Here is a 16,680-nt window from a genome sequence, read left to right as displayed (position 1 = left end):
TCATGCGACCCGGTTACCTCCTGACCCTCGCTGCATTGTCTTCTCGCCTGTGCTGTCATCGCTGCTCTTTGTCATCATCATCATCACCAAACCCGTTGTCGAGCCTCATCATCGGCTCTTGAAACGCACCGCTCACCTCGCTCACCCTGTGTCTCTGTCTCACCCCGTGTCTCACTTCCTCTTCATCGACTCCCGAACGCACCACTCTCCTCCACTCACCCCGTGTCTCTGTCTCACCCCGTGTCTCACTTCCTCTTCATCGACTCCCGAACGCACCACTCTCCTCCACTCACCCCGTGTCTCTGTCTCACCCCGTGTCTCACTTCCTCTTCATCGACTCCCGAACGCACCACTCTCCTCCACTCGCCCCGTGTCTCTGTCTCACCCCGTGTCTCACTTCCTCTTCATCGACTCCCTAACGCACCACTCTCCTCCACTCACCCCGTGTCTCTGTCTCACCCCGTGTCTCACTTCCTCTTCATCGACTCCCGAACGCACCACTCTCCTCCACTCGCCCCGTGTCTCTGTCTCACCCCGTGTCTCACTTCCTCTTCATCGACTCCCTAACGCATCACTCTCCTCCACTCGCCCCGTGTCTCTGTCTCACCCCGTGTCTCACTTCCTCTTCATCGACTCCCTAACGCACCACTCTCCTCCACTCGCCCCGTGTCTCTGTCTCACCCCGTGTCTCACTTCCTCTTCATCGACTCCCTAACGCACCACTCTCCTCCACTCGCCCCGTGTCTTTGTCTCACCCCGTGTCTCACTTCCTCTTCATCGACTCCCTAACGCACCACTCTCCTCCACTCGCCCCGTGTCTCCCTTCCTCTCGTTCATCTTACTACGGCCTGTGGCGCATGGGAAGCACAACAAACTATGGGTCTCTGCGTGAGTCTACGCATGTATGTTGAACTTCTTTCGCACCGTACGTAGACAACCACGCTCATCGGAGGTTCGGTGGACAGGCGTTGAGTGGGAATTCGAAACAAAACCGGCCAGCCTCTGACTGGCCATCGGGCAGTCTGTGCAAATGCGTGACGGCACGCCACCGCTGAGCTGTGCGACAGGCAGCTGGCACCTACGCCAATATTTCATTTCTGGAGCCCTGGAACATCCATCCCCCCCCCCCTCCCGCAGTGCCGGATTATCGTAGTAGCACAAGTAGCTTCATATGAATTAGTTACATATGCAGTAGCTACATATGTAGCTGCTGCATATGTAGCTATTACATATGTAGCTGTTACATATGAATTAGCTATACGGGCCCCGCACTTTCAAGGGCCCCGCGCTAAATGCTTTCAAGCCATCAATTCCGCTTCAGTGATTCTGCACTTGCTCTATTACTATAGTACTATACCGCCTTCTACTTTTACGAACGGCCGGGTGTTTAAGGTTAGCGATTTGTCGTATTAGCTGGCTGTATAGCAAATGAAAAAATACAAGTATTTTACTATGCAAGTAAAAATTGTGTGTTTTAATATTTAAGTGTTTATTTATTTATTTAGGGCTCCTTTATAACATACGCTACAAGCCCCGCACTAGCTTAATCCGGCACTGCCCCCCCTCCACCCCGGTGAGACTGCCTGGGGCACAGAAAGCCCCCCGCACGTACCACGGACATTGAATTCCTGCAACCAGCGGGGTGCATGTGGTACGGTGGTTGGCACGTGTCATCGGCTCCCTGGTGCGGGAAACGCCATGGGGTTGGACGCGGGGTGCCCAGTCCCATTCGCCCCCCCCCACCTCTTCTGAGATATCTTGGCCCCCTACCAGCCTCTGGGTTTCCCACTGCAATTACCGCCGCCTGCCCCAGAAATCTTAACAACTAAAAAATCACACCGCAGGGCCGTGGTGAAACTTCGATTATGGATAATCTGGTCGCGAAAGCCTCCGTATTATACCGCAGCGAGCTAAAAACACATTCTGATTTAAAGCTTTCGTGACTGCAGGGATTCGTATTCTTGGTTCTTTCGGTAAAGTCACGTAGAAGGGAAATAATAAAATAATAAAATTATAAAACAATAAAAATTCTCACGACGTTTCGATTGCAACACAAGCAATCATCATCAAGTGTGAAAAGAAAAAAAAACATGTGCAGAGATCGGGACGTGTCCGCGAGTGTTTTTTTTTTTAAGGGCAGAATGGCTTTGCCCGTTTAGCTCTGCCCACCCGCATGCCCACGCAGATGCATAACCAACATCGCGCTTTACAAGAGCTATGAGACAATCGAATGTCGTGATGATCGTCACAACGTGGTGTGTCAATTCCAGCCTCTCGCAGCAATCCCACTCGCGTGCAGCGATCACGTCTCGACGAATATCCCTTTGCCTGTAAACCATCTGGCGGGTTCACCAGCCATTGCTTCACTCAAGTGAAAAAAAACCAAGAGTATGAAACGCGTTTAGTTCAACATGTTTCTGCCTGTTCGTTCCCCGTGTCATATCTCTCTCTCTCTCGCTCTGTCTTACAACAACTTCAACTCCGAGTCTCCTGGCAGCTACTGCTCGCCACCCCCTCCCCCCTGTCAGGCACACAGCAAAGTGATTCTCTCCCCCCTCCCCCCAAACCTCCAGGTGCGTGCAAAAGGTGGGTGGGTGGTTACTTCCTTCAATTTCAAACTTTCAAATTGCTGGCTTTTTGCTATAATCAACCACATTCAAGAAGAGCGCCGTAGGCTCCGAATGGCTGCTTCGAATGCAGACTCCTTCTCATGTTGATATCAATCAGTCTTGTGAAGTCAATTTTACACCGCATGCCACGATGTGCACGTTACACAAAGACTACACCGTGCGGTGTGAACCAGGAGAATGCTTGTAAAATGTAACGCCTGCGGTGATAATAATAATAATATACCCAGGGCAAATGTAAAATTCAAATTGCGCTAGCTGTATCATTTGAGTTTGTGAAGATAAAATTACTCTTTTTTTTCTGCCTCGTAAAATACTTTAGAATCTAGTTCTGCCTGAGACTCCCTGGACGTTTGGCATGGCAGCTGCACCACTGGACTTGCAATCCATAAGGTCACAGGTTCGACCTCCCAGCACAGCAAGTTGTCCACGTGGCATTAAAAAATTATAATAATACCCCCCCCCCCACCTCCATCGCCTCTGTCGAGCAATCAACTGCGGTTGTACGCGCATATCGTGGGATTCAAATGTGGGTGCTCTTCAAAGTCGGCCGCGCGGCTTGCGAGAGTATTAATAAAAGTAAAATAAAAATAAAATAAAAATCACGACGTTTCGGAGGCAACACAAGCTTCCGTCTTCAGGTGGAACCGTCACAGCACGACAGCTGTATCAAGTAAATGAGAGATTACAAGAGATACCACTCCGCATATAGAATGGTTGAGGGGGGGGGGATGAGCCAGGAACGGCCCACTTTTTATTATTATGGTAAGGTGCGGCTTGAGACTACGGCTAGACTACATAACAAATGACTGAGCCTTTATTATGGTGAGGTGCGGCTTGAGACTACGGCTAGCCTACATAACAAAATGCTGCAAATGAGACCGAGCCTCTGCCATGTAGATGGTAAAAGTACAAAAGCAGTCACGAAAGCTTCAAATCTAGAATTGCGAGAGTATACCCAGAACACCATCTCGTGGGGCTCCTTTAGCACTGCAGCCCTTCCTTCTGCCGGCAGTTGGCGCGAGCAAGGAATTGCCGGGCTGCGCCTCTGCCTCGACATCTCCATGCAGATTCTAGATTTGAAGCTTTCGTGACTGCGAGGATTCATATTCTTAGGTTTTTTCGGTAAAGTCACGTAGGTAAAAAAGTTCAAGTTAATTAAAGTAAAAACAACAAAAACGAATTTCCTGGCAGGGATTTCAGCCGCATCATCTCTACATAACAAAAAGGCTCAGTCCCTTTTACACGCACCTTTACATCATCATTTTGATTTTACTTTTATTAATTTTAATTTTTTACCTACGTGACTTTACCGACAAAACCTAAGAATATCTCCATGCAGCTCTGTCCACGAACGCCTTCCGATCAAACCCCTGGGGGGGGGGGCAGAAGCGCACGAGCCTCCGTGCGGCGGAGAGTCTCTTGCGCAAAAAAAAAAATCTGCGTTGGAACACCGCAATTGCGCATCGCAAATTGCCACGCGCGAACATTATCCCCACGCCTCCTTCGGGTTTAGTAAAGGGGAAGCTTGCGATGCATTCTACGTGGGCGCCGCGGTGGCTAGGAGATGTTAACTACCTCGCCTGGTGTACAGGAGGTCGTGGGCTCGATCCCAACTCTGACGCCTGCTGCTGTATATTTGGAGTTTGCGTGTGTCTCTCTCTCATCATCATCACGGTGGCTAGGAGATGTTAACTACCTCGCCTGGTGTACAGGAGGTCGTGGGTTCGATCCCGACTCTGATGCCTGCTGCTGTATATTTGGAGTTTTCGTGTCTCTCTCTCATCATCACGGTGTCTAGGAGATGTTAACTACCTCGCCTGGTGTACAGGAGGTCTTGGGTTCGATCCCGACTCTGACGCCTGCTGCTGTATATTTGGAGTTTGCGTGTGTATCTCTCTCATCATCATCACGGTGGCTAGGAGATGTTAACTACCTCGCCTGGTGTACAGGAGGTCGTGGGTTCGATCCCGACTCTGATGCCTGCTGCTGTATATTTGGAGTTTGCGTGTGTCTCTCTCTCATCATCATCACGGTGGCTAGGATATGTTAACTACCTCGCCTGGTGTACAGGAGGTCGTGGGTTCGATCCCGACTCTGATTCCTGCTGCTGTATATTTGGAGTTTGCGTGTGTCTCTCTCTCATCATCATCACGGCGGCTAGGAGATGTTAACTACCTCGCCTGGTGTACAGGAGGTCGTGGGCTCGATCCCGACTCTGATGCCTGCTGCTGTATATTTGAAGTTTGCGTGTGTCTCTCTCTCATCATCATCACAGTTGGCTAGGAGATGTTAACTACCTCGCCTGGTCTACAGGAGGTCGTGGGCTCGATCCCGACTCTGATGCCTGCTGCTGTATATTTGGAGTTTGCGTGTGTCTCTCTCTCATCATCATCACGGTGGCTAGGAGATGTTAACTACCTCGCCTGGTGTACAGGAGGTCGCGGTTTCGACCCCGACTCTGATGTCTGCTGTTGTATATTTGGAATTCTCCCCGCGGACTCGTGGATTTCTCTCTGGGTCCTTGGTTAAATCCCTCTCTCCTCTTGTCATCTCTTTTCCCTTATTATTATTATAACAACAACAAAATTGCCCTTTCCCCGTTCGGTGGGACCCCTTTGTTTGCTTTGGGACAGCGAGCCTGCTTCCTCCATCTTTCTACACCCCCCCTGCTTTTCATAACGGGGTTGGCGGCTTCATGTTGACGGTGTGTGTGTGTGTGCGTCACGACGTGATGTATCGGGCCCAGACATTGCCTCAATCAAAATGAAAATTTGGAAAAATACAACCGTGAGCTCCAATTTTGGCCACCACGGTGGCTAGGAGATGTTAACGACCTCGCCTGGTAACCAGGAAGGTCGTGGGTTCGATCCCGACCCTGACGATGCCTGCTGTGTATTTGAAGTCTGCGTGTCTCTCTCTCTCATCATCATCACGCTGGCTCAGAGATGTTAACTACCTCGCCTAGTAAACAGGAAGGTCGTGGGTTCGATCCCGACCCTGACGACGCCTGCTGTGTATTTGAAGTCTGCGTGTCTCTCTCTCTCATCATCATCACGCTGGCTCAGATATGCTAACTACCTCGCCTGGTAACCAGGAAGGTCGTGGGTTCGATCCCGACCCTGACGATGCCTGCTGTGTATTTGAAGTCTGCGTGTCTCTCTCTTTCATCATAATCACGCTGGCTCAGAGATGCTAACTACCTCGCCTGGTAAACAGGAGGTCGTGGGTTCGATCCCGACCCTGACGACGCCTGCTGCTGTATATTTGAAGTCTGCGTGTTCTGTCGCTCTCCCCGTGGCCGCGTCGATTTTTCTCCCGGTCCTTCGGTTTTCAACTCCACGTTTAGAATCGACATGCAGCGTAGATTATTTGACTGCTATACATATCCACGAGATGATACGCCACTTAGTTGAGCTCTCGTTTGTGACCAGGTCGATTCTGATAAAGAGCTATTTCGCTCAGTGTGGCCTTACCTGGTAAAATAAAAAAAATGTTTGGTTAGTTTATGTGAAACTTCACAGCCTATGACGCGTTTCCAGGGATTCTCTCTGGGTGTATCCTTTGGAAAGACAAAGATCCCCCGTATAGTCTTAACAGACTGTAGGGGCAAGTGGTGTGAGCGAGCAGCACCTATACAGGCCGGCACGGCACACGAGGGAGTGGGTGGCCAGCACCACGCCCGGTCGCCTTTGTCTCCTTCATGGTGATGTTTACACACCGCACCAGGTACACATTTGAGGTTGAGTCGACCTATGGGAGGTCCAGGGCCGGCTCACATAATTGTCACAGGCGTTGACCGTGAGCGGGAATCGAACCCGGATCGTCGTGTTCATAGCACAATCCGCTAACCATTGCACCACCGCTCCCCAGCCCTTTGAAAAAGAAACGCACTTACGCCCACATAATGTTACCACGTTACTGGCTGTGAAAAGAATCCCAATGCAGAAAAATTACTCGGCAATGTGCTCTGGTCTGATGACTCACAGCGGCGACCACCACGCAATCTCATGGCCATTCTCGCAGCGGCCTTTGGCTAACCGTCGAGCAGAGAACGGCGGCCGTCTGGAACGCGCTCCTGCGGCGGTGGTTCCTACCAGTATAAACCAGTATAAAAAAACCCCTCCTCTTTCCGATCTTGTGCAGAAATGTTAAATGGTAAAGGTGCTTTCCCACCCTTGCCGCCAGTGAAGTTCACGCCGCCGCAGGGGACGCGCTGAGAGAGACAGTCTGGAGGAGAGAATATTAAATTAAATTAAAGCTTTCGTGACTGCAGGGATTCATCTTCTTGGTTCTTTCGGTAAAGTCACGTAGAAGGGAAATAATAAAATAATAAAAATAAAACATAATAAAATAATTATCACGACGTTTCGGCCACAACGCAAGCAGCCGTCCTCAGGTGAAGGGAGATAGCGTCTGACGCTGTCTCCCCGACAGACCTGTTCTCCACCTGAGGACGGCTGCTTGCGTTGTGGCCGAAACGTCGTGAGAATTATTTTATTATGTTTTATTTTTATTACTTCATTATTTCCCTTCTACGTGACTTTACCGAAAGAACCAAGAAGAGAGGATATTAATTAAGAAGAGGTCTTTACCCTTTCTGGCAATGCAACAGGAGCGAGCCACGACCTCAGATTTGGATGCTCAAACACAAAATAGAATTTTTTTTTTTTTGCAAAGCATCGAGTCTGCATTCACCACACACAGTGCTTGCGGCAGAACACGCGAACAGACGTGCTCTGATAATGGATGGCATTGTCTTTGAGGCTGATTGGCCTGCACTAGAAACAGCCTTCTTAATGGCTTTGTCTGACCTGTGTTAGACCACAGAACGCCGAAAGGCAAACAGTCCAGAGACAATATAAATCAGAGCATGTTTGTTGGCTTGTTTTGCTACAATTGTGTGTGTGCTTAACGCAGGCTTGATGCTCTACGAAATTTAGCTATTTGGTCTTTGAACATCTTAACACGTCCTGTTGTTATTGCCAGAAAGGGGTATAACCTCATCATTTTGGAGTCTGGCAAAAAGGTCCCGTAGATAGAACATTTATATCTTGAGTACCCATCCACACTGGCCAGCCAGGCATCTTAGAAGAGGTGGGAAGAGCCACACTTCACCCCACACACCACACGCTCACCTGCCCCTCCGCTGTGGTGGCAAAGTTTCCGAAAATCGCCGTCAACCTCTGCCCACCCAGCAGTTGCACGCCCACCGCTCGACATCTGTGAATAAAAATATCTTCATAGGCTCATCGGATTCCTCCAGTATATACAACTTTTTTTATTTTAATATCTCATTCTGGTTGAGTTGACATGTGTGGGCAGATGCAGTGCGTGGGTTGGGGGGGAGGGTTAAGAAAACTTGCACCGTTGGATCAACTGCCTCGCCAGGATATGAAAAAGTCCGGCGCACTGAGCATTAACACGTGGTAGGAACCCTTAATCGGAAGACTGCATAAACGTAACGCGCAAAGTAAAATAGTAAAATCTATGCAATATGGTACAAGGACTCATCTACGTACAAACGAGTTAGGTTCCATAGGTGTGTTCGTAAGTCGATTTGTTCGCAAGTCCAAATTTACTCCTGTCGATTCCAAACACGTTGTATGCCATGTACACGAAACACGGGGGAATGGCTTTAAGAGTTGTATCATCTCCTGTAGATGTAGATGCTACTTGTCCTTCATGTTCTGCAGATGTAGATGCCACCACCGCCATCTATTGAACTTACGACTCTCGATCTGAACAGGCAACTCGACATACGGACACGTTTGTTCGTATCTCTGAAAACTCATAAGTTGAGTGTTTCTTGAGTAGAGGAGTCCATGTACTTTTCGATTTAAAGCTTTTGTGACTGCAGGGATTCATCTTCTTGGTTCTTTCGGTAAAGTCACGTAGAAGGGGGAAAACCCCATAATAAAATAAAATAAAAAAAATATTTCTTTTTTATGTTTTTTTAAAATAAAATATAATAAAAGAAAATTTGAATTATTTATTTTATTATGTTTTCTTTTTATTATTTTAAAAATAAAACATAATAAAATAGAATTATATGTTTTTCTTTGATTATGTTTTATTTTTATTATTTTATTATTTCCCTTCTACGTGACTTTACCGAAAGAACCAAGAAGATGAGTCCATGTACTATTAAGTTGACAATGTACAACATCTTGCTACGCAGTTCACAATCTTAGGCTGTTGTGTGAATACCAGGGGCCAATAAGCCCCTCGTTTCACAACTTCACCAACAAGTGAAATAGTTTTGTTTAAACGCATGCAGTCATAATAAGAGAGACACACACACGCAGCAGGAGACTATGACCTCGACTCTGTGTTTTCACCACTCAAATTTATCAAAGAGCCGGTTCATGTCATTCGCAGAAAATGTACATCCTTGTGAGCGCTTCACGCGAATTCAGCAAAATCAAACCCACTACGGTTTAAAAAATAGGCTAAATTCCACATTTACAGATACTGCCGTCCCTTCCATTGGTTTCCTTTCGAGATTGAGATTGCCACTTAAAGAAGTATCACGTGGGACCTCCACGATTGAGATGGATACCCAATGGCTGTGGATAAAAAATAACAAAAGATCCCCTGCATTGCCTGAACAGACTGTTGGGGCAAGTGCAGTTAGCGAGCACCTATGAAGGCCGGAACGATACACGAGGGGGTGGGTGGCCAGCACCACGCCCGACCCCCTTTGTCTCCCCAGTGGCGATGTTTACACACCGCACCAGGTGCTCACTTGAGACTGAGTCGTCCTAGGGGAGGCCCAGTACCTGTTCAGATATTCTTCACTGGTGTTAGCTGTGAAGGGGAATCGAACTCGCGTGGCTGGAGTTCGTAGCGCAGCGCGCTAACCACTGCACCACCGCTCCCCACTACCACACACACACGCACGCGTATATACGGCTACACTGGATCGTAATGAGTTGTTTGAGTACAACAAATGTTGATACTCCGACTGATGCTCCTGCTGTGTGGAGTGACTCATGCAGCCAGCTATGGCTGCAGAGTTTGGTAGTACATGTTGTTTACGTCGTTAATTGTGAAAATTCGGTCACAGTTCCTATGATCGCTGTTTCATTGCTTTCATGGCTTTATTTTGGTGATTTTCGAAAAGTTGTTTTGGTTTGGCCATGTTTGTTTGTTGTAGGACAGAGTTAGACTGTTGGCCTTAATCTAAGTTGTCTTGTGGTTGTTGTTGTTGTTTGACTTGCATCCCACTGGGATTTTTGCACACAGTGTTGGTGTACGGTGCTTTTTCTGCAATATTTTGCTGCCTTTTCTTGGATTTTCTGTTTGCACATAGTCACATATTCACTTTAAGATGTTTTCTTGTTCATGTTTTTGTTTTTTGTTTGTTGCGGTTGCACCCGATTCAAGAGCCGAATGGCTCACAGGGCTATACCTAATAAATGAACTTGAAACTTGAACTTGAACTCAACACTTCGTGTAAATTATTTTAAAAAATCCATCACAATTGGAGAATCCCAGCACACCTTTGCTTATATTATTGTTATTTTTAGATTTAAAGCTTTCGTGACTGCAGGGATTCATCTTCTTGGTTCTTTCGGTAAAGTCACGTAGAAGGGAAATAATAAAGTAATAAAAATAAAACATAATAAAAAATACAAATACATTTTTTTCTTTTTTATGGTTTTTTAAAAATAGAACATAAATAAAATAAAATTTTATTTTTTATTATGTTTCATTTTTATTCTTTTAAAAATAAAACATAATAACATAAAATTGAATTTTTTAAATCTTTTTTTAATGTTTTATTTTAATTATTTTATTATTTCCCTTCTACGTGACTTTACCGAAAGAACCAAGAAGATTATTGTTATTTCTAAACGAGTAATTTGCACCTCACACTCTTGGGGTATTTTATATATTGTTTATCTGGTGTACATAAAATAACGTCAGTTTAACACGTAGGCATTAGTATTACTCACAGGCCGCAGCCCCTCATGAATATTCATGAGGTGGATTTTTTTACACTCATACAGAACAAGGTCGAGCGGAAAGACATTTTTTTCCGCAAATTCTCTGTAATTTGACGTTTATTTATTGAGAGTGAATCTAATAATTAATTCTACGCAGCAACAAAGTGTATTTGGTGTCTTTATTTATTTCTTCAGCACTCGAGACAAAAGGTAAGTCTAATTTATGCTTCTACATTGTGGTAAAATCGACATTTCTCGGTGATTTTCCAGATTTTGTATCGAAATCCAATCAATTTCAACCCCAGTGACCGAAAGCAGAAGAGAATAAAGTATCAGAGCAGTGAATTTTAACAAATGAAAGGTCAATTATATACAATATATGTATCCATAATAGAGTTTTTTTGGGGTTAGATCGCGTAAATATATAAATGTGTCGTTAAACCCGCCACCACACGACACAGCCAACTAGTAAGGGTTGTCACGTAAACAGAACGTGCAAATTCGTCACTAGGACAGCACACCGGTGTGTTGGAGAGCCAAGCCACAACATTTACAATCTGAGTTCGACGTTTCGCCAGTAATTACAACCAGCTTCATCAGGCGGACTTTAGGGTTGTAGGGTCTCATTGAAAAGGCTCGCACCAAGTTGTTCGCAGCGAGAGGTGGCGAGGGCGGGGGGTAATATTTTTTTGCGATGTTTACAGAAATCCTAAATTGAGTAAATTGCCGCCGTAGTAATTTTGGGCCGTTCCAACTCCGACCAAGATCCGGTTGGCCGACCTTTCCCAAATGTCGCGAGGCAAGTTTTTTTTTACCTGCGAGATTTTCATTGGGGCCTTTCTGAGTCAAGAAATGCCACTTAATTGTGTTGTTTCGTTTTACCCCTTCAGAGCTGCGACCCACCAAAGGTCAACGGACGCAGAAAAAAAAGTGACCTTGGCTAGAGAGAAAAAAAAATCACCCCGGCCTCAATTTAGATGCCATCAACATGCGCAGCACCTCGTGCGATTCGCAGTAAATTGGACAGACGAGGGGTAAGTGCTGTGCCCCATTATCCTAGGAGCAACAGTAGCTACATACAGTATGCTACGGGCCCCGCACTTTCAAGGGCCCCGCGCTAAATGCGTTCAAGCTATCAATTCCGGTTAAGTGATTCTGCACTTGCTCTATTACTATAGTACTATACTGTCTTCAACTTGTATGAACGACTGGGTGTTTAAGGTTAGCGATTTGTCGTATTAGCTGGCTGTATAGCAAATGAAAAAAATACAATTACTTTACTATGCAAGTAAAAAAAATTGTGTTTTAATATTTACGTGTTTTTTCATTTTATTTAGGGCCCCTTTATAACATAGCTTAATCCGGCACTGGGTAAGTGACGAGTTTTATTCCAACTACAGCCCAATTCTTTAGCCTCGCCCGGAATGGCAATGTCCTTAAAGTGATGTGTTCCTGTAAGGAGGGTGGGTGGCGGGAGATGTGACATCAGCGTGACGCACGAACCCCGGGCTCAGCACTGTAGGGACATGGGTGACGTCACCACTCAGACGCACGCGGTGACGTCACCACACGCGCACTCGGGCGCGTGGCGTCCAGGCAGACAGGAATCCACTCAGGGGTCCAGCCAATTAATGTTCCGCCCCCCCTTCTATTGTATGAAGTATCATGTTGAACTTATTTTTCACCGTACGTAGCCAACCGTACTAATCGGAGGTGCAGGGGAAGGACAACAAACTAAACACCAAAAAGCACTTTTTCAGAAAAAAGTTTTTAATCCGGATGATTTAAAAGTTCATAGCTCCGGTGGCTTCCTAATTTCGGAAGGAAGAGCGTTCCAGACGGCCGCATACGCGCAATCTGATAGCGCCGTGCGATGCGACGACCGTCGTATTTGCTCAATGGCTGAATCAAAAGCTGCGAGGATGACCGCAGAGTTCGCGTGAGGTGTTGTGGTTCATTTGTGGCAGGCACTTTGTGTGTGTGATGAGTGCGACTTCACCGGTAACCGGAGGCCAATGCAGCTCAGCGAGTACAGGGACTCCTCTACTCGTGAACATGCGACTTAAGAACTTTCACAGATACGAACAAACCTGTGCCTGTGTCCAGTTGCCTGTTCAGATCGAGAGCCCTAAGTTCAACCGCCGCGCAATAGATGGCGGTGGTGGCATCTACATCTACAGGACATGAAGGATCAGTGGCATCTACATCTACAGGAGATTATACAACTTTTAAAACCATTCCCCCGTGTTTAGTGTACACGCCGCACAATGTGTTTGGAATTGACGGGAGCAAAGTTGCACTTACGAACAAATCGACTTACGAACAGACCTCTGGAACCTAACTCATTCGTAAGTTGAGGAGTACCTGTACCGGATGGACACACGTGCGGTTGCGTGCATGCCTGCCCCTCTCTGTGTCTTGTCAGGTGCGATTCGTGAACAGCAACTGGGTGTTCGGCAAGACCATGTGTCACGTGAGCCGCTTCGCTCAGTACTGCTCGCTCCACGTGTCCACACTCACGCTCACAGCCATCGCGCTCGATCGATACCAGGTAACAACGCCGCGACATCTGAAATCGCTCGCCCACGTTACGTAATTTTTTTAAAAATAATAATCATAATCATGCATAACACTGGTCAACAAAAAAAACATTTTTTTCTGGCCTGAACTTTTGCAGCTGTTCTAGACTAATTTCAGGGTGCTGATTCCAAATCTGATCTCAGATTTGCTCCATCACATCTCATTTTTATGCTATCGGCATACCCCATTTTCATTGATTTTACCCGAAATTAACTATGTCACTTATGATTGCAAGTTGTTGCGAGTCAGTGCCTGCTTTAGTGTTAAAATATGGTGCTGTATTTTTAGGATAGTGTGTCTATAATATAATTTCATGTAGATATCCACATTTATTTAATACTTTTCTTCTGCAGTTTTTATTGAAAATGCAATATTTGATATCTCAAAAACCCGATATGATAGACAAAAACTGATGTCAGATTTGGAATCAGCACCCCAAAATTACCTTAAAACCGTTGGAATACCTTATGCCAGATAAAGTGTGTTGACCAATTATAAATGGTCCCTTTCGGGTTACATCGTGAAGGCACCATCGTCAATGTTGTGACTCTAACGCAGTTTTTTATTCACTCATTTTCAGAGGGAGGCACTTTCGTCGATGAGACATCATCATGAGTGTGAGGGGCCGCCACACATTTGAGACCATTGGGAGTTTGACAGCAGCACGATGATGATGATGATGATGCTGGGGTGGGTGGGGGGGAGTGTTTTCACTCTTTGCGTATTGTCGGGGGTCACAGGTCAGAGACCGAATTAAAGGCCACTAGGGGTCACCGATTGCCACTGGGGCCATGCGATGAAGGACGCCGCTTCGACACCCCCACACCGCGACAGGCGACAGAGCCAATCAAAACTATTTAAATTTCGATGTAAAGCTTTCGTGATGGCAGGGATTCATCTTCTTGGTTCTTTCGGTAAGGTTACGTAGAATGGAAATAATAAAATAATAAAATAATAAAAATCAAACATAATAAAATAGTGTTTTATTATTATTTTATTATTTACATTCTACGTGACCTTACCGAAAGAACCAAGAAGACCAATCAAAACGAGTTGTCACGTGGGCTCGGGGTCAAACGTGCCATTTGATTGGGTTGGTCAGCATGAGCGGAGGGACGTTGAGCAGCGAACAACATTTGCCACGTGTCTACGACGATTTGGCCGCAGAGTGCATCCGGCACGGTCGACGTTTCGCTGGAGCTTCCAGCAAAAGGTACAAATCTTTGCACCTGATGAGTTAATGAGTTAATGATGACGTCACCCTGCTGCTGCTGCTCTATATAAGAACACGGAGACACAGCAGAGCCTCACCATTCTGGCGAATTGCCCGATGATGCTGGATGCAATTACCAGCGAAACGTCGTACTCAAATTGTAAATGTTGTGGTTTCACGCTTCAACACACCGGTGGGCTAAAGCAGTGAACTATTTGTCTTTTGTCAACGTGACACTTTTTTACTGATTGGCCGTGTCGGGTGGTGGAGGGTTACGACACATTTATAAATAACGCGATCTAAACCCAAAAACGTTGATTATGAATAATATTGGTCGCGAAAGCCTTGCCACGTGTTAAACTGAAAGGTACAAAGTTGATAGAGCACGACTCACGATGGTAATTATGGCTTGAAGTCAAATCGCCTTGTCCTCACTCCAATTCTATTCGGAGCCATTCGTTAAAGCCCCGTAGGCTGCCTGCTTAGGAAGTTATTATAAAAAAATGTATACTTCATGCATTAGAACATTTTGATTACATCATTTGTATACACTGCCCCCCCTTCTCCCTCCCGTATTCCAGGTCGGCATTTACAATTTAACTGCAATGATTTATTTAACGCGTTTTCGGCACGCGCTCAACAAGCGATGAAGTCTCAGGGCCCTTCCCTCTAGCGCGCGTGCGCAGGGCACTACCGTACAACATTATCGCGTCACCAAGAGCTGCGACGTTTAGTTTGGAGACTTTGGCCGCTATAAATGTCGACACTATCGGCCACTTCGTTGACTTTGTCACTGCTGGCCAGAGCAGCTTCTGAAAAATAACGAAGAGCTCGGTGAGGCTTTACCCGGTGAAATAAAAAATATCTATCTTCTTGGTTCTTTCGGTAAAGTCACGTAGAAGGGAAAAAAAAATTACATAATAAAATAATTCTCACGACGTTTCGGCCACAACGCAAGCAGCCGTCCTCTTTGCGTTGTGGCCGAAACGTCGTGAGAATGATTTTATTATGTTTTATTTGTATTATTGTATTATTTCCCTTCTACGTGACTTTATCGAAAGAACCAAGAAGATGAATCCCTGCAGTCACGAAAGCTTTAAATCGAAAAAATATTTAGTTTCGTTTATCTTGATATTTTTCTTGTAGTATCAATCCACTGCTGGCTGAAGGGGATGGTTTGGCCACACTTCACTACGCTGTTCGGTGCAGGTTGGTGGAGGAGGGGGTGGGGTGGGGTGGGGAGAGACCGGACCCGGTTCAGAAAATCACCCGCGGCTGCTCTTAGCCACGGGCCGGGAATTGAATTATTTTCCTATATTTTGCACTCAGATCGTGTTCTTTTTTGTTTCGTTTGTTTCTGTAACCCTCTAAACCGCCCCGACTGGACACCTGTAAAAAAATACGCTTTTAAAACACGTAGAATTTATTCTGGGGAAAAAACTAAAATAACCTTTTGATTCTGAGTTTAGAGTAAAGAAAATAAATCTATATCACGTTGCCCCACGTAAAAAACAAGGTCATCACATCTCATCTTACTGCTGTTCGCATCGCACGTGTGTATTTGGTCGCATCACCGCCCCCCCATCCCCACGCCCCCCCCCCCCCTCGGATGAAGCACACAAGGAGGGGGGGAGGGTGAAAGGAAAAATAAGAAGAAAGGATCTTGCGAGATTTAAATCAGTCGCTTTATCTCCGCTGAAGCCTCATTGAGCTCAGAAGTTATTTTTTTCAATAGCGAGCCGGGCCAAAACGGCTGATACGACGGTAGCGATCATATTCTGAATTAGAATCACGTTACATGGCATGGGGCACTTTACAGGGGCTCTTGCGCACGGCTGGTATGACGATAGCCGGCACGTTGCATGGAAACTAAAATCCGTCGCAGAACGCGCATGAAATAACCCCCGGCAGCTCATTGGGTACCTTGCTGGTGAAATAAAATTTAAAAAGCATATTTTATTATGGTAGAACAGCTCTTGACCAATAATGAATAGAAAAAATAATGAATGGGCTCTCATCTTGCTTAAAGGACATCATTGAGCAGAATTTAATTAGACGTTCGGACGTTTCGTAGTTCCCAGTGCATGGATTATTCAGAATGTTAGATCTTTGCTTTGTAATTTCTGCACACCATGAAAAGGGTGATGTATTGGGCATCGCCTGGCTCGTTACGTGTAATTAAACGGAATTAACTGCGCACTGCGAGCACACGTCAGATCGCTTGCAGAGGCAAATGCCATCCGCACCGCTCGCGATAACCACGAGAATGAAACATCGCCTTCGCATAATAATTATGAAGTTTAATTCA

The 16,680-nt window shown here is 46.0% G+C and overlaps 1 protein-coding gene across 1 annotated transcript in view; it reads left to right on the top strand.

Moving 5' to 3' along the window:
* The window catches only part of GPR83 (G protein-coupled receptor 83), a 33,953-nt gene that overhangs the window by 2,925 nt on the left and 14,348 nt on the right, over positions 1-16,680 (top strand). Inside the window, exon 2 of the mRNA XM_078618098.1 lies at positions 13,005-13,130. Within this exon, the coding sequence (XP_078474224.1) occupies positions 13,005-13,130 (126 nt within the window). The remainder of the gene's footprint in view (positions 1-13,004; positions 13,131-16,680) is intronic.

This window comes from Lampetra planeri, chromosome 56, assembly GCF_965212315.1.
Source record: "Lampetra planeri chromosome 56, kcLamPlan1.2.h2, whole genome shotgun sequence".
NCBI classification, from domain to species: Eukaryota; Metazoa; Chordata; class Hyperoartia; order Petromyzontiformes; family Petromyzontidae; genus Lampetra; species Lampetra planeri.
This window is presented reverse-complemented; position numbering and strand designations above follow the sequence as displayed.